Raw genomic sequence first — 18,553 nt, 5'->3', positions numbered from 1 at the left:
TAGAGGTAGCAGCACGTGATTTGCGGCTATAGATTCAGGGTGAGAAGGAACATTAATTCGGCCTGAGGTCTTCTCAGATTCGGGCGATGACTCGTCCCACGCGTGCACTAATTGGTGAATGGAACACCAAAGGCAACGTGTGCGATGGTGACGATGGTGATGATGGTGACGATGGTGATGATGGTGATGCACCAGTGCTGGACTCCCACCAGATCGGTTCTGTTGAGAAACTGTGTGGGCCGCGTGCGTCAGTTTTGGCGGAGAAAGCACCGACAACGACGACGAAGATGATGAAGATGATGACGACGACGATGATGCTGTGGCCGGCGCCTTTCAATTTCTCAACGAATCTACCTGATTACGCGTTAGCAACCGCGGGACCGGACAACCCAGAGCTGGAATTCATTGCCTCCTCATCCTGGAGCTACGATCCGTGCCACTGTTGCTCAAATGCTCGCAAGAAGTGACCCTTGCTCGGGTTGCTGAGAGGCAGCCTCTTCCTGAAATGCACAGTTATATGACGTCTCGAAAACGCAGTTCTCAGATTGCGTAGGGGGTTGTAAGTGGGTTGTTTTATTCGTGAAAGTGTAAAGTAGCAAGCAGCGCTGCTGAGTAATGTGAATGTTTAAATATTCGATTAAAATCCGAGTGGACAGATCTGATGCCGCACTGCATAGCGGCAGTGAACATATGATGTAGCAATCTCTACTGATGCGATTATGTGAAAATGTGTTCCTTCAGTAAATACCGATTTTTTAAGTGTATGTGAAACGTGTACACAAACGACATTGTTTTTACACCATCAGTACTGGCATAATACTACAAGTAAAATTGTAACGCGTAGGCTTTAGCGATCATTATTATGATTCATAATTTTTTTTAGTTCAGGTCGCGTGAGTAAAATGTGTGTCGTACACCCTCCTCTACCCGATACAACCAATTAATAAAGTTGTCACGTGAACAAATGTGTCAGTGTTTTACTATTTCAGCAGCGCACCAGTATGGGTACCCGATAGTTAAATACGTGTGGAGGGGCGCCACGGTGGCTAGGAGATGTTAACTACCTCGCCTGGTGTACAGGAGGTCGTGGGTTCGATCCCGACCCTGACGCCTGCTATATATTTGGAGTTTTCGTGTCTCGCTCTCTCATCATCATCACGGTGGCCAGGAGACGTTAACTCCCTCGCCTGGTATAGCAGGAGGACGTGGGTTCGATTCCGACCGTGACGCCTGCTGCTGTATATTTGGAGTTCGCATATCTCTCTCCCTGTGGTCACGTGGATATTCTCCGGGTCCTCCGGTTATTCCATCCACGTTTTGAAACACGCGTTTAGAGTATCTGGCTGCTAAACATTTCCCGATGATAAGCCATTTCGTTGAGCGATCATTTGTGGCCATGGTCGATTCTGAAAAGCACTATTATAGCTCAGTGGGCCTTACCCGACAAAATAAAAATATTTAGTTGTAGTGAGTTAACCTAATTACCATTTTAATTGCGCGGTTTAAATTGTTAATGGAGGATAATTTGCCATACAGCGTCCCTGGATGTTTTTTTTAAGGCGCCTTCAAATAAATGAAGTTTGGTTGATGGAGAGAAGGGCGGCTTGCATTTCAGGGGGCTCTCGTCTCCTTACCAAGTCAAAACAACGTGTCTAGTAGTAGCTCGGCAGTTTGCGTTTGGTGGTCACGGAGCCAGGTGTCGTGGACTGTGCCATGTGAGCCTGAAGCTTGGCGAGAGAAAACCAAAACCCCGTTAAAGTTATGGTGACGCGCTCCACCGTGGACTACTGGTGCCATCGCTTCATTGACTTTTGTTTCAAAATGCACGGCAGTGACATCACTTAAACGCTTTTAAAAGGCACACTTTAATGGCAACTTTTAAACAAATACTTTTTCATTAATGAAGCTTCAAAACCTGTCGTCAGAAGGCACGATGAATTGTAAGCTATTGACAGCATTAATATAAATATCGACCGTTAACCCGAGTACAGGCCAACGCAATCACATTTAGAAAGAATGATTAAAAAACTCCTCCACTCATATATGTTGAACTTCTTTTGCGCCGTACGTAGCCATCCGTGCTAATCGGAGGTGCGGGGGAAGGACAACAAACTAAACACAAAAAACAGCTCCAAAGAAATTCGTTTTCAATTTAGATTAACATTACCCTTTGGTTCTTTCGGTAAAGTCACGTAGAAAGCAAATTAATTAAATAATAGAATACGACGTTTCGATTGCAACACAAGCAACCGTCATCGGGTAGAACTAAATTTGAGAGAGAGACAAAACACAGACACACACAGACATACACACAAGCAGAGAGAGACAACACAGAGACACACAGAGAGACACACACAACATAGACACAGAGACTCAATGCCTCTGTGTCGAGGCCTTAAATAGAGAGAGGGGGGGGTGCAGAGGTGGGTCTGTTAGATTAACATTTTTTATATTTCTGGCCCTCAAACGTCAAGTGGCAGACAGAAGGACCCTTCGAGTTTAAAACTACATCCATTGCCATTCCACCACAGCAAAGCACTGTACTAAGAGAATACAGCCCTTTATATTCTGCAGATTATGCTATTGCGCGTTTCCCAACCAATAACATTCCAACTGGGCAGTCAGCATCACGTCACAAAGCAAAGACATTTTCACTTGAAACTCCTGCTGGAGAGCGGTCCTCACCATCCTGTTAAAGAACATGTCACGAACCTACTGCCCTCAGTGACTTCAACAGGGCTGGCTATTCCACACAAGGGGAATGACACTTGTTTTTATCACGTGCCAAACATTTTTTTTTAATGGCATATGGTGACTATCTTTTTTGTATGTGATGGCAAGTCACTAGACAAATTATGGTACACTGGGGAGGCCAGATTAGGGGTTTGGTTGACCCAAACGCAGATTTGAACCCAGATTCTCAACGGTGCCACCTGTCAAGCTCAAACGCAAGCAGCGTGCAACGAAACTGTCAACGGTTACTTTAACGACCCCAGCGGCGATAAGCTCACACGCGTTAGCAGTGGGCGCAGTGCAAAGTTTCATTTGGAAAAGCGATAAAGGATTTATTTGTAGTTTTTCTCTTTCGTGTAGCCGTGCCGTTATTGGGCGTGCACAGCCAGTGGGACACACGCTTCACATCCATGGACTGCAGCGGCTTGGGGCCCAGTTGCGTAGGGGCAGGGGGTGCCTTGCCCCCCCCTCCCGCCTGGTGACCAAAGCTACGAGTTGGTGGGACCCCCTTGACAAGCATCCATGTTTTCAAAAGCAGTTAAAAAAAACTAATTTTTTTTAAACGCTGTTTAAATGTATTTTTCTGAAATGCTTTCATTGACGTTCCACGTTTTACTTTCATTTAATACGAGCGGTAATGTTGGGTTTCCAATAATCAAATATTGAAGGGCCCCAATCTTGATTTGAAGCATTCGTGACTGCAGGAATCCATACTCTTTGGTTCTTTCGGTAAAGTCACGTAGGTAGAAATAAATCACGTTTTGATTGCTACACAAGCAATCATCATCAGGTGGGAAAACCACAGCAAGAAAATACATTCCTGCAGAGGGAGCTGGTAGGAACGTTGGGTTGCTCGGTCAACGGCGGCGTGGTGTATTCCGCAAATATGCCCGACTGAGGGCAGGCACAAGCCAGCGTGAGTAGGTTAAACGTTGAGTTTTATAAGGGCACCACGGGGTGACCAGCCCCCCACCCAGCCCCTCCCCACCCCCACCCAGCCCCTCCCCACCCTCCCCACCCAGCCCCATGCTCCTCACCCAGCCCCTCCCTGCACGACGGACACAATAATCCCCGGTGGGCTGGTGTAACCAGGAGGTTCCAGTAAAATTGTTTTTGCTAAAGTGGGAGAGCTCGCTCGCTCTCCCACTTTAGCAAAAACGTTTATTGTAGGCCCCACCTGACCGATTGCCGCACCCCTTGAGCCGATGATGTCGTTACTACCCGAGTGGGCAGCACTGTTTAATTCGTTGTCATGGCCCATACAAGCCACACCACACTACCGACAACGGAGTTGATGAGTAGAATGGCAAATAGGCATTCACGTATCAAAAAACACCGTTCCGACGGATTAGCGTTCGTCACCCAGTGCGCGGAGCATTCTCAACCACGTGCAGGAGGGATACCTGTAACCCGGATGACAAGTTGGAGGCAGTGGCCTGCACTCCACGATCAGCAAACAGGGCAACTACCGACTCTGAGAACTCGGTGGGCGAGGGGACGACAACTATCAGGAAGCCACTGGAGCCATGCACTTTTAAATCTAGGCCGAAAAATTATTTCTTTAAAACTGCTTTGTGTATTTTGTTTGATGTCCTTCCGCCGCACCTCCGATTAGTACGGTTGGATACATATGGTGCAAAAGACGTTTAAAATGCATTACATAAACCTTGGTATAATTCTGCACGCACAACAATTTTGCTGGAAAAAAGTGTCACATTAGACATGAGTAGGCAGTGTGAATAGGCAGTTGGAGCAAATAATTGATTAAATGTGTCAATTCTATTGGCCAATATACCAATAAGAATAACAAGAGTTTAATATTCTTTGAGTCTTTCGTTAAAGTCACGTAGAATTTTTTTACAAAAAAACTACGTTTCGATCGCAACACAAGCAATCGTCATCAAGAGAAAAAAGACGTCGCGATCGAAACGTCGTAGTTTTTTGTAAAAAAGTTTGTTCTAAGTGACTTTACCATGAGACCCAAAGAATATTAACTCCTGCAGTCACGAAAGCTTTTAAGTCAACATTTAAGAGTGTTTTATATTTATATACGTGGAGTTTTAGAATGGAGCCCAACTGATTTATATCAATGTCACTTAAGTCACACAATCCAACCAACAAAAACCACCAACAACACACGGTTCACTGTAGGTAAAGTTTTATTTTGCTTTCCTTCCGCACATAAATAGTCGGGTCTCATATGACAGACGTGGTGCGTGTCTGAAAATTGGCTTGAGCTCCTTTCGAGGAAACTCTTCGGCAATGTGTTCCACATGTGCATGCGATCAAGCCTCGAATGTGGACAGGAAGGACGTCACGATCTGCTTCAGCTTCACGTCTGTCGCGTCGGAGATCTTACCCTCAGTCCTGACAGCAAGAGAAAAGAAAAGGTTAAAAAATGTTGTGGACGTTATAAGTGTCACCAGGAGATGTGCAACGATTCACGATTTCGGTCCAAGAATCCGTTCCCTGAAGCTCGTTTGTCCCATGCCGTTTGTTACACCGGCGCGATGGTAACATCAGCTTATAATCTGCATGTAATGCTGAATTTCTTTCACAATTGGCATAAAATGTGAATAGATTCTTACGAGCAAATTTGGGAGTGTAAGATCAACAACACTATAACCTCCGATTAACACGGTTGGATGCGTACAGTTTGAAAGAAGTTCAACATACAAACATATAACCCAAAGAGGAAACACATTTTTTACCTTTAAGAATGGAATTTAAAAGGGAGTTTTATTAATTGCAACCTCAACGATTGCTCTGCAATATCAAACAATATTAGTACCACGCCCATTTTGAAGGTCACTCCAAAGACACAATGCACGACAGTGGACACATTATAAGACCGACGCATTAAAAACGACGAGACTCGCTCTCATTCCACACGACAAGAACGCGCGATCCAAATGGTCATCTCAAACGTGAACCTGGCGTCTGTTAGGACCTACCGGATGGTGGCGAGCACCTCCTTCTGCTGGCTCTGGATGTGCAGCAGGAAGGCGCTCTCGAACTTGGTGATCTTGCTGGGCTCCAGTTTGTCGAGGTAGCCACGCACGCCCGCGTAGATTATTGCCACCTGCTCCTCGATGGCCATGGGAACTGCTCGCAGTGCGGAGAAACGAGGGGAGGGGGTAGGGGGGTGAAACAAACGGTAGGGAGTTAACGGCACAGACGGTTGGGGGGGGGGCGTTCCATGCTTGTAATACATATGCATTAATTCCACATCTCCATTTGTTAGCAAGAAGTCCCCTTCACTTTCACAGCACCACAGTGGCGAGATGTTAACTCCCACGCCTGGTATGCAGGTCATGGGTTTTGATCCAGACCCTGGGTTTGCATGTCCTCCCCGTGGTGGTGTGCCTTTTCTCCGGATCCTCCGTTTTTTCCCCCTCCACATTTAGAATTATCATGTGTTTAGAGAATCCGGCTGCTATAAATTTCCACATGTTAAGCCACCTCATTGAGCCATCATTTGTTGCCAGGGCACTTCTGAAAAAGAGCTGGAGAAAGCTCAGTGGGCCTTACCTGGTAATACAAGAATAGTTTTATCGTTTATAAAAAACACAGCATTCCCTGGAACTCTTGAACTCCCCCCGCACGGCTCGGTCCAGCTTGATGGGGGGGGGGGCAGGTGATGCAGGGGATTTGATGCAAGGGACGCACCGTACTGGCCCTGCTTGAGCAGCTCGGTGAGACGCACGCCACGGTTCAGCAGCTGCTGAGTGGACGCGTCGAGGTCCGAGCCGAACTGGGCGAAGGCGGCCACTTCACGGTACTGGGCCAGCTCCAGCTTCATGGAGCCGGCGACCTGGGGCAGACGGGGAACGCGCGGATGTCAACGCACACCGCCCGTTCCACGCCGTGGACGACGTAGAACTTCCGCTCTCACGCGAGCCATGCAAATGTCCCGCGGGCAGCGGCGGTGGCCGGCACCAAGCCTCTCGTCTCCGCATCGGCGAAGTTTTACACGGCACACGACGATCAAAGTGGGGAACTTATGGGCACACAGGCCGGGATTCATCCCTCCTGGCCTGCAATTCATGTTAATCCGTCAATGCAGGCATCTAAGCCGCACCAATCGGGTACTAGAGCGGAATGTCTTTGACATGGCAAGAACACCGTTTATAATTTTTTTGCAGTCAGTCACTTGTGACAAGACAAAAAAGTGACCAAGGTGTGTGTAAATTATTGGCCTCCCTTTAGAGGTATTTGTAAGTCCCTATATGGCCCTCGGGACGGGTTCACAAAAAATTTGCCTCCGTTTACCCATAGCTCGGGCATCACGGCCATGTTGCTAACCACTGCACAATCTTTACTGCCACCTGGTGGTAGGCGACTTGAAGTACCACAACATACCTTGCAAGCGCCACAAGTGTCTCAAATAAAACGTATCGGCGCCATTTGTTGTTGTTAGATGCGATATTCAGTGATGAAATTCCACTACGCCACAAAGACACTGCACTCCTGTTGTCAGATACCCAGGAATCTACTGGATATCTCTGAAAAATAACTTTATAGCTCATCGGACTCCTCCAGTGTAAATAATTCTGATGCTGAGTCCACTGCTGGATGAGGGCCTCCCCATGCCGCGTGGGAGATATTTGACCATCTTTCGCCATGCTGATCAGTGCGGGCTTATAAAGGTGCGGAGCACGGAAGGGACATAGCATAGCACAAATCCATACGCCATCCTCTACTATCCACCACGTAGCCCATCGGCAGCATATACCTCGTGTCTATATTCATGGTGGTCGCCCATTCAAGGCAATAGCAAGATATCCACCATGCCTAGCTTCCGAGAGCCGATGAGATTGGCTGCGATGCGGGTGATTTGGTTGTAGCCGTTGCTCTGAACACATCGGGGATAATTCACCTGCTTCATGGCCTTGGTTTGGGCAGCCGATCCCACACGCGACACGGACAGACCGACGTTGATGGCTGGCCGGATGCCCTTGTAGAAGAGCTCGGTCTCCAGGAAGATCTGTGGATGAGAAGAAACAGCCACCAAAAAACAAATTACAACCTCTCACAACCAACTCGGTATAAACCAACACTTAATTAAAATTCATAACTACCAAATGGGATTTATATACTGAACAAAATATTAGCTATTCCCACATACAGCATTGGAGATTGTAAAGGCCAAGTACTGTTAGTGAATACAGTAATCCCTCGCCACTTCGCGGTTCAAGTTTCGCGGCCTCAGTGCATCGCGGATTTTTCGAACTGATTTAAAGGCCTCATTATACCTGTGCAGTAACACCATCATCATCATCATTCATCATCACATTCATCGAACTGCACAGGTCTGTCATCGTCGTCATTGTCATCGTCGTCGTCGTCATTACTGGAGTCAAGTCTCAAGATACTACTGTCATTGGTGAGTGTAGAACACCATAATACGTATCGTATGAGAGAGAGAGTGAATGTATAATATTAAGGTTTTATAATTAAATAGATTTAAGTAAAATATATATATAAAGTATAAATATACCTATTTTAAACATTCTGGTACCCACACACACATATACGGAAATTCCTAGGGGGCCAATCCTACTTCGCGGATTTTCACCTATCGCGAGGGGTTCCGGTCCCCATTAACCGCGATAAACGAGGGATCACTGTATCTACAAAGGCCAGCATGACACAGAAAGGGGTGGTGTCGCCAGCACTCTGCTTAACATTTCCCATTCCGACGACGTTCATGTATGTCATCAGTTTTTCTTCCGATTCTGTTCTGATGACGTATGTGTACTTTATCGGTACCGAGGCTCCCACAAGGCAATGCGGGGGGGGGGGGGCATGCGGCACAGCTGGGCGCCAGCTATCATAGAGTGCGGTGGTCGTGTTGCTACAGTTCTCTGCGGGGAGTACGATGTCTTCAAAAACAACGGCGCTAAGCCTCTCTGAATAAAATTAACTCCAACCGCTTGCGCGTTCCGGGATTCAGCAGTGAACGGGACCCACCATGCAACTTGCAGAGGTCTCGGAATGGGAAAGGGTTAACAACATCACAGGCAACAAGGTCTCAAGAACTGGGCCCAGCTGTTTCAAGTCAGGGATAATGACCTTGCTCTTTTTGTCTGCCTATGACCAACCGCCTCTTTCTCACGAAAACATGCCCAATGTTTCTGTACAGCGTCTTGAGATGCAGTCGCATTTTGACGCCGTACGCATCCACGTCGTCGTATAAACTTGAGAGGCACACGAGCAAGGCACACCTGTCCATCGGTGATGGAGATGACGTTGGTGGGAATGTAGGCAGACACGTCGCCGGCCTGGGTCTCGATGACGGGCAGAGCGGTGAGGGAGCCGCCCTTGAAGTTGTCGTTCATCTTGGCCGCGCGCTCCAGCAGACGCGAGTGCAGGTAGAACACGTCGCCGGGGTAGGCCTCGCGGCCCGGGGGGCGGCGCAGCAGCAGCGACATCTGACGGTAGGCCACAGCCTGCGGGCGCGACACAAAGATCCCCCACCATGTAGCCTTAACAGACTGTGGCCCAGTACCGGTTAAGATAATCCTCACTGGTGTTGGCGTGAACGGGTGCAACACGCACACACACACAGAGACGCACGTAAAATATTTGAAGTTGTGGAAATGTTTCTTTGCCGTGTACTAGACATGTACCGATTCACCTCCCTAACCCGCTCGCTCCCAGAGATTTGGTGAACGGTCACACAGTTAAATTCATGCACAGTTCAATTCAAGAACCGTTAAATATCTGTGCCCGTTTGTTTTTTCTGTGCTGTTTATACAGCTCTCTTCCAAATGCAAACTTTGTACCTAAAATGTGCAAATATCAAAGAGCTGATCCTTACGCGTGAGCTTAAGAGTTTACATTTCAATCAATTTACTGGCGCATCATTACATGCCCTGTTTACGCTGCGTGCTGATATTATTCACAAACTCAGATAGCCAACTCAAAGCGTTGCTCTCGTGAGCATGACGAAGGGGCCTTTATCTCCATGGGCGACCCCCGAGCTGACGGGGATGAAGGAGTGCGAGCGCACCTGCTTGGATAAGTCGTCGTAGATGATGAGCGCGTGCTTTCCGTTATCGCGGAAGAACTCGCCCATGGAGCAGCCAGAGTAGGGAGCCAGGTACTGCAGGGGCGCAGCATCAGAGGCCGTAGCCGACACCACGATCGTGTAGCGCATGGCGTCTGTAAATCGGCAAAGCCATTAACGGGCAATTAAACTGGACGTCCGTCTACAGGCGTCTGACCATGAACAAGAGGTAAGTGGGCTTGGGGAGTACGAGACGCTCGAAGGGATGATGGCCGGTGGTCAAGACTACGCATTTAGAATCAAAATGCGTTTATAGTATTTGGCAGCTGTACATTTCCACGTGATAAGCCACTTCATTGAGCTATCATTCGTGATCGCCAGGTGGCTTCTGAAAAAGAGCTGCATACAGCTCCCTTGGGCCTTACCTTGTAAAATTAAAATCATTTATAGTTTTAGTTTTTACTCATGTCTGAGTAGCGGCCAAAGGAGGGAAATGTGCCAGAGTACATTGACTGCGGAAATGGTGATATAAAATAAGCCCATGTGCAGGATACAGATGGATGACAAACATTGCAGCACAGTGAGACGGCAGCGAGAGCTTGGGGAGGCGTTCATCCAGCAGTGGATTCATCGTCACTGATAATGGTGCATCGCTACAGCTCATCGAGACACCCTCTTAAAACACACAGTGCCAGTTAGTGATATAAGTAACAAAAGTCAGCTCGTCATGTGATAGATTACAATGACATATTTTCAGTAGATATCAATATATACGACTCATCATCATCATCAGGTAGTATTGTGTGTTTGTCCACATGTTGTTGACAGGAGTGATATTTCGATGCCTTCTCTGCTGTTGTTATTGTTAGTCTCCGTTATACCCATCTACATACGAATACGTAACACGCGACTGCCGGTACATAAAAACAATTGTGACCGAGCGACCGATGAAAGAATAAGAACCAGAAACGTTATCATTTTATCTGAACGGTGGGTTAGCGAGCATTATTAGTCTTATAGGAGTCGGCGGTCGTGCAGCAGAGGTTGTGGGGAGTTTTACCGGCGTCTGTGAGCCTCTTCACCAGTTGGGCCACGGTGGATCGCTTCTGACCGATGGCCACGTAGATGCAGTACAGCTTCTTCTTTTCATCCGTACCCTCGTTGAATCGCTTCTGGTTGATGATGGTGTCAATAGCAATGGCCGTTTTCCTGCAAGAAACAAGAATAGTGTGTAGCACAAATAACATTTTCAGACCTTGTGTCCTTAACAAATTAAGACTCATAACTTTTCACCCTCTTTAAAATCATGAACAGTATAACCATTTTTGAAGTCCTATATGTATGAATGTTGAACTTCTTTCGCACCGTATGTAGCCAACCGTGCTAATGGGATATGTAGCCATTTACAAACGAGGCAGGCACACAAGCAAGTTTTCGAATAAAAATATAAAGATTGCCCTAAAATCCTTGCAAAAAAATCGAATCACTTCTGCTACGCAGAGGAACTATGTATGGCCTATAATGCAAAGAAGGCCAGAAACAAAAAGATATAGCGTTTGAACTATGCATGTACATTTTAAAGTGTGCCAACAATGAAAGAAATAGCACGCTTGAGGAAAGATTAATTTTCGTAGGCTTTGGCAGCACTCACTGCCGTGACCGTTAGGAAAAGGAGCGGTGCTCCCATTTGGCCCAGTTGCTCGTGGCAAGATGCTGACGCCTGCTCATCTCTGAGAGTAACGGCCGTGGTTGTTGGCTGCCAAGCCACATTAAACGAGAAGCATCGCCCCTCTGAGAAAGATAAACAGTGGGAATGTCGAAGAGCCCAGAAGGGTTCCTTGTTACACACCCGGTCTGCCGGTCTCCGATGATGAGCTCGCGCTGTCCACGGCCGATGGGCACCAGGCTGTCCACGGCTTTGATGCCCGTCTGCATGGGCTCGCGCACGGAGATGCGCGGGATGATGCCCGGAGCCTTCAGCCCCACGCGGCGACGCACCTTGGCGCCAAGCGGACCCTGTCGAAAACGAACGCCAATTTTTTTTACGACTTGTTCTGGTCGGCGTTTGGCCAGGCCCTCGGTCAGAAACTCGACTTATTCCTGAAAAAACAGGGCCATGTTAATTCAAGTAAAGCCAAGTTATTTCGCCTACTTTTATTTTAATGATTTTATTTCAACTCTACGTGAGCCCGCTACAAAGTACCGATCACAGAACAAGAAGGGGGTAGGAGGGCAGGAATTCTAAAAACAAAAGCCCGAGATCGGTGCGGCAGGGGGGAGATTGGGCTCACTGCCCCACCCAAGTGGGGGGCCTCTAGCAGAGAAGTGAAAGTTCATATGGGGGGGGGGGGGGGGGGATTAAAGGTAAGGGAGGAAGATATCTAATATAAGAGGGGACAAGGGCGTCAGGAAAGAGGGGGGAGGGGACAATGGTGTGGGGGGAGGGATTTCGTCTACTTCTTAATGAAAACTAATTGAACGTGACAGCATTTCTCAAGCGGTGCCCTGACCTTCCCATCGATGGCGTTTCCCAGGGCATCCACGACGCGTCCCAGCAGTTCCTCTCCGACCGGCACGTCCACGATGGCCCCGGTCCGCTTAACCACGTCGCCCTCTTTGATCAGCTTGTCGTTACCGAACACCACCACGCCCACGTTGTCGGGCTCCAAGTTCAAGGCCATACCCTGCGAACCAAATCACGAAGCTCTTGTCACCATCTGCCATGGTCAATACATTGCCGGGTGAAGGTCTCCCCAAGTCGTTGCCATGGTCTCACAATGCTGCAATAGTCCACCAAGCATAGGCACACAAGATTTTCAGTCGACTTCCCCCTGGAAGCCGTTCATTCCTTGGCTGCCACTCTGTCGCTATTCTTGATCATCGGTCATCACCCTCTTCTAGCGACGTATTCCTCCTCAAACCCACTTACTGTTCAAAACGGTTTAAATTATGCCATTAACCTTCATATGCTCGAGCTGTTCCTTTCTATACCTAATATAAGAAACTGCCATCACACAACTACTTTTTGAATTATGTTAATGCACCTAAATATCAACACTCGGTGGCACAACTGCCCAGATGCATTGCAGTGTGTTTGTGACGTCAAACATAAATTTATGTTGAACTTCTTTCACACTGTACGTACGTAGTCAACCGTGCTAATCGGAGGTGTAGGGGAAGGATAACAGATTAAACACAAAAATCAGTTTTAAAGAAATAAGTTTTCAATCTTTATTTAAAAGTGCATAGCTCCAGTGGCTTCCCAATGTCGAAAGGAAGAGCGTTCCAGACGGCCGCAGAAGCACATCTGAAAGCGCACGATGCAGTGACCATCTTTGTTCGATGGCGTGCCAAAAGCCGCTGCTGCGAGGTTAACCGGGAGTTGTTGTGATGGTTTATGCTCCTTGACGAGATGGAAGATGCCAATTAAGTAACGCAATGTAACATTGAGCCGATACAATCACCTCGCTACATTTGAGCACCTGGTTTAATTGCAGGCGATTGAAACCAGGATTTAAACCCAGGATCTGATTAGTGCGCGGCCAATTCCTCTGATGCAGTATAAGCCTCCTTGAGTCGCCCAGCAACGAGAAACTCTGTGGCCCTGTGATCCACCTCACTTACGCGCCGGCTAACCCTATGGGCAATATCCCACCTGATCTTCTTTAGACATCCTGGCTTTGCCTTGTTCTTACGCATATTTTATAAGATAACGTTTTTAGTTTATTTAAAAGTTCAAGACAAGAATGGGAAGGCAGAAGAGTTCATCCGTCCCTGTTAAAAAAAACATTTCAATAAAACTACGATAAATTGAACTCCGAGAACTTGGTTATTGCAAGTAATTAACATATAAAGACTTTAAATAGTTGAGAAAATTAATTACACTGCCATTGATTTACCTATTTATTCAAGACACTTTCAGATTGGGCATGCATTGGGCCATTTTAAACCGGAGCAAACCGGAGTGCTCAGAAAAAAAAAATCTGCAACGCATATAAGAAAAAAGGTGTGCAGCAATGCATTTACTAACCCACTTGCTGTGCTGTCATCTCCTTGCTAGCTCGCAACTCAGCTGAATTGAGACATTTTACAACTATGCGATTCACAGACCCTTGCCTCTAAAGCAGTGGTTCTCAAAGTGTGGTCCACAGACCACCAGTGGGCCACGATAGTCATCCAAGTGGTCCCGTGGGCTGTGATGCAAACGCAGGTTGATCCGGAAATAATGACAATGTTATTCTTGGTTCTTTCGGTAAAGTCACGTAGAAGGGAAATAAAAAAAAATTGCTGTGGATTTCACACCTGATGATGATTGCCCGTGTTGCATTCGAAACGTCGTGAGAATTTTTTATTGTTATATATTTTTATTATTTTATTATTTCCTTTCTACGTGACTTACCGAAAGAACCAAGAATATGAATCCCTGCAGTCACGAAAGCTTTAAATAAAAAAATGACAATGTTGATACGTTTTGTTTTGGACATGAATTAATATTTGACTTACGAAATTTAATTTAAAAATGAAGTTAGGTAAACTACCCTGATTAAATAACCCTCGCCCTACGATCTAAATGACACCTCTAGAAAAAAACTTATAGCTGAATTGAAACAAATACTTTTTTTTTGTTCTAGTTATATTAATCATTTTGAACTACTGGTATTTAGAGAGATAGGCGAATGCCTTGGGTCACCAGGAGTGGGCAGCTGTGTGGTCTGCGGAAATGTTTGCATCGGCTAAGTGGTCCACACGCCAAAAAAAATTGAGAAACACCGCTCTAAAGCATTGAATCACTATGCCCGGGGTAATTGCCAAAGTTCCGGTCGAGGTCTGTTTCTGAGAGCTCAAGCCACGACTCGGCGCATGTCGCATCGTCATACCTTCAGGCCGGAAGAGAACTCCACCATCTCCTCCGCCTGGATGTTACTGAGGCCGTATACACGAGCGATACCATCTCCGATAGACAGCACACGGCCTGTCTCCTCCAGCTCAGCTGACATGTCCGTTCCCAGGATCTTATCCTCCAGGATTGACGACACCTCAGCCGTGCCTGGGCAAAACAACATTTCCAATAACGTTACAAACACCACTGCCCCGCTGTCTCCGGGGCTCATTGCTGTTGATGCGAGGTCCCAGTGTTGCTCTCTCCTATGTTCCTACTTCCTCTACCACTCCTCCTTGTTAACTCTCTCGTGTTATTCTTTTTCCAAAGCTTCTTGAGAAACGACAATATTTAACTTCGACATAGAAGTGTAATGTATGACTTACTGTTAGTAGCTCAGCTTATTGGAGAGTATATTGAGTATATTGACGATATTGGATGTAGTTTATATTTTAGTTTTTTACGTGGTGGTTTGGCTGCTGCAGCTCCTTACTATTAAAATGTCCCTCCCTTTTCGATTTAAAGCTTTCGTGACTGCAGGGATTCATCTTCTTGGTTCTTTCGGTAAAGTCACGTAGAAGGGAATAAAATAATAAAAATAAAACATAATAAAATAATTCTCACGACGTTTCGGCCACAACTCAAGCAGCCGTCCTCAGGTGAAAACTAGGTCTGTCGGGGAGACAGCGTCTGAATGAAACAGCACACGAGCTTGGAGCATATATATAAGCTGGGTTGGAAGGGGGGGAAAGGGCGGCTGCTTGCGTTGTGGCCGAAACGTCGTGATAATTATTTGATGTTTTATTTTTATTATTTTATTATTTCCCTTCTACGTGACTTTACCGAAAGAACCAAGAAGATGATTCCCTCCCTTTATTACTGCTAATCCTACTTCCTCCCTTTATGACTGCTAATACTACATAATACACGAGCATAATATGACTTTGAGACCTCCCCACCACCTACACATTCCATATCTGCATTTTCCATAAATATGCTAAATTCCTTTTTTGATATGTAAATTCCTTTGTCAAGGCGCTATCCTCTTCTAACCCAGCTTATATATACGCTGCCAAGCTTGGTGGTGTTCATTCAGACGCCGTCTTTCCGACAGCCCTGTTCTTCACCTGAGGACGGATGCTTGCGTTGTGGCCGAAACGTCGTGAGAATTTTATTTTATTATGTTTTATTTGTATTATTTTATTATTTCACTTCTACGTGACTTTACCGAAAGAACCAAGAAAATGAATCCCTGCAGTCACGAAAGCTTTAAATCGAAATTTAAATCGAAATTTAGACTATATTTAAATAAAAAAGCTGTCGTTGATTAATTTTAAACTCTCTATCCAATTTGTGCGATGGTAAGTAAGCATGCTTAAATCAATATTGGAAGGCTTTGAGTAGAAAAGCTTACTTGGGCAGCCAAATCAGTCTATCATAGGTTTGGGTTGATACAATAACTACCACTCTGTGGCAATTTAAGTGGTAAACACATTTGTCAGACTTGTCACTGCCATGGGAATCTGTAATTTCCACCAGTGACTTTGTCCTACCAACGTTGTAAATTAAAGGACTCTGACACCTACATTGAATTGAAATGTTTGGTGATGTATTTTTCACTAAGCCTGAATTCTGGTTTAGTAATTCAGTCCAGTCTGTGAATTAAACTTGTCTGGGAGAATTCGAATATTATGTGCTCTAGTATAAAGAGGTAACTCAAGTATAGACTCGAGTTCTGTGGTTTAAAGGAAATAGTGCACAAGCTTCCTGATGGAAAGCCACACAAACGAAAAGCTCGAATACTGTACTCCAGAAAATAGGCCAAGGTCATTAGTCCCAATGCCCCTTTGCTTTGACATGGTCACAGGCACGAAGGTGAAACCAGCACTGCCCTTACCGATCTTCTGGAAAGCAGCAGCAGAAGAGTGGACATCTCTGCTGGCCACAAACCCAGCTCCCAGCGCACCCCTTGCCACCTGAATCGCAGCCACGAGCAGTAAAATAGTTAGCTATACCAGTACAGTACAAGACATAAGCATTTCACAAGGCAAATGGTTCCCGTTTTTGAGCGATGGGTGACACTAATCTTAGCTGTCCTTTTCGTGGTGACAACTCCACATGACTATGGCAGGTACCAGTTATCCTATAGGTTAACCGCCGTTGATTTCCCACACCAGGTGCATAAAGGTTTTACTCGGCAGTATTTATTTAATTATGCAGTGATTACATAATGCTGGCAGTGGTTATGGCAATTACGTTGATGATATCGGTCATGATGATCGTTAGAACAGTATCACAATCGTGATGTTAATGGTGATAGCAAAAATTGTGGAAATGTTCACGGAAAGCCACCATTTTTGCATAACAATCTAAATCTGTCAAACAAGTGAAAATTACACGTCAGGTGTTTGACACAACTGTCCACTAACCAATGACCTTAACAGCGACATACCAACAACCACTACTCCAGCCAAAATATAAATTGTGAATGAAAACCGTATCACAACAATAATAATGCAATTTCCGTCTCACGCGGTCCGACATTGCTACCATCTTAAAAAATACACATCCACGACGCAATGACACAATTTCGCAGGCTTTTCAAAAAGGTCACACTGTATGAAACATATGCATACAGTATGCACATGCCGTGTACATATAATCACCAGGCGTGAGCCAAAGTCCCCTATGAAGTCAGAGAGGAGAGCGAAGGGCATTTGCCCCTTCTGACCTTCCCAAGAGCAACACCGTGGCTCTTGCCATTCATTTCACACAACAACAAAAAACTAATTTTACATAATGAAACACTCATCACATTACGAAGCAGCACACCACACACACACAAGTGAACCGTGGCAAGGCAGCTTTTCAGATACAACCATACGTGTCATTCTAATCCAAAGCCCGGCGAATCCCTTGATTAAGACAATGGCGATAGGGAGCTAAAATCCAACGAGGCCAAATCCGTGGCCACGTATTATGGGGCCTTGGGCTGGCTCAATGAAGGTCAAGGGACCATCATCACACCTCGCCATCGCTTCCTTCCTTCTGTCAGATCCCGTAGTTGTTGCAAGGTCGACATCCGACATGCATGGACCACTGTTTTGTTAACGTCCTTTAGACTTAGCAAAGACCACCAATCAAACCCAATGAGACCACGAGATGGTCACGACCAATATCAGTGGTGTCACCAAAACCTCGCCGTCGCTCCCTTCCCTCTGCCAGACGCGTGACCTCCGAATTGTCTAATCTTTAAATGCAGCCGTGGTCTTGCAGTCTTATAAATATCATTAATCACGAACCGACCATCTGAGATTACAAGAGAATATCAACATCAACACGAAGCATAAGATGTTGATATTATATTGTAATCCCTTCCCCCTGTCAGGCATCTGACCTCCAAAATGTAATTATTTTCACGGCGAATTAAAAGAAACGGCGTCACGAGATTAATCCTAACCAAACCCTGACATTACAAGAACAATTATCACCGCCAAACGCCACTGATGCCCCCCACCACCACCACCACCGCCACCAACATCGCCATCGCTTCTTCCCCTTTGCCCGGCTCGACGCGACCTCCAAACAGCGGTACCCGGTCCGCTCCGTCACAACCACGAAGCGCTTCAACACGCGATTTCACCTCACTCCATTCATTCGTTCGTTGTCATTCCCACACCACCACCACCACCACTCTCTCCTCGTGTTTCTCTCCCCGTACCGAGCGGCATGAGTGGCGGGCGAGCGCCCTTGCGACGGAGGACGAGAGCCGAGCGGTGAGCATTGCGGCGCGGGGCTGGCGACCAAGAAGAAGATGGAGGAGACTGAAGGCGCGTGAAGGGCGCCCGGGAGACACCGCCACGCCCACGCCCCGCCCACCACCTCCCACGCCCCGCCCTTCACCTCCCACGCCCCGCCCACCACCTCCC

At 46.5% G+C, this 18,553-nt stretch overlaps 1 protein-coding gene across 1 annotated transcript; it reads right to left on the bottom strand.

Annotated features, from left to right (window-relative positions):
- Positions 1–4,874: 4,874 nt before the first annotated feature.
- Positions 4,875–18,499, bottom strand: LOC144935413 (ATP synthase F(1) complex subunit alpha, mitochondrial). Its single transcript, XM_078862018.1, has 12 exons — positions 18,346–18,499; positions 16,522–16,600; positions 14,623–14,792; positions 12,256–12,429; positions 11,595–11,761; positions 10,806–10,954; positions 9,749–9,900; positions 8,961–9,185; positions 7,613–7,720; positions 6,403–6,547; positions 5,688–5,838; positions 4,875–5,100 (listed from the first exon to the last, which is right to left on the bottom strand). Exons 1-12 carry the CDS (start codon positions 18,406–18,408, stop codon positions 5,019–5,021), a joined length of 1,665 nt encoding a protein of 554 aa, XP_078718144.1. The 5' UTR covers positions 18,409–18,499; the 3' UTR covers positions 4,875–5,018.
- Positions 18,500–18,553: the final 54 nt, after the last annotated feature.

Source organism: Lampetra fluviatilis, chromosome 13 (assembly GCF_964198595.1).
Source record: "Lampetra fluviatilis chromosome 13, kcLamFluv1.1, whole genome shotgun sequence".
Taxonomy (NCBI): Eukaryota; Metazoa; Chordata; class Hyperoartia; order Petromyzontiformes; family Petromyzontidae; genus Lampetra; species Lampetra fluviatilis.
Note: the sequence above shows the minus strand (reverse complement) of the source record. Positions and strands in the feature narration are given on the sequence as shown.

What these genes read in the sequence shown, in the direction of transcription:
- LOC144935413 (XM_078862018.1), bottom strand. Translation starts at nt 18,408, where the DNA reads ATGCTCACCGCTCGGCTCTCGTCCTCCGTCGCAAGGGCGCTCGCCCGC. An exon ending in GAAGAGGCTCACAGACGCCG is followed by an intron (nt 9,901 to 10,805) that starts GTAAAACTCCCC and finishes GCCGATTTACAG; the next exon opens with ACGCCATGCGCTACACGATC. An exon ending in TCTCCATCACCGATGGACAG is followed by an intron (nt 7,721 to 8,960) that starts GTGTGCCTTGCT and finishes TCTCATCCACAG; the next exon opens with ATCTTCCTGGAGACCGAGCT.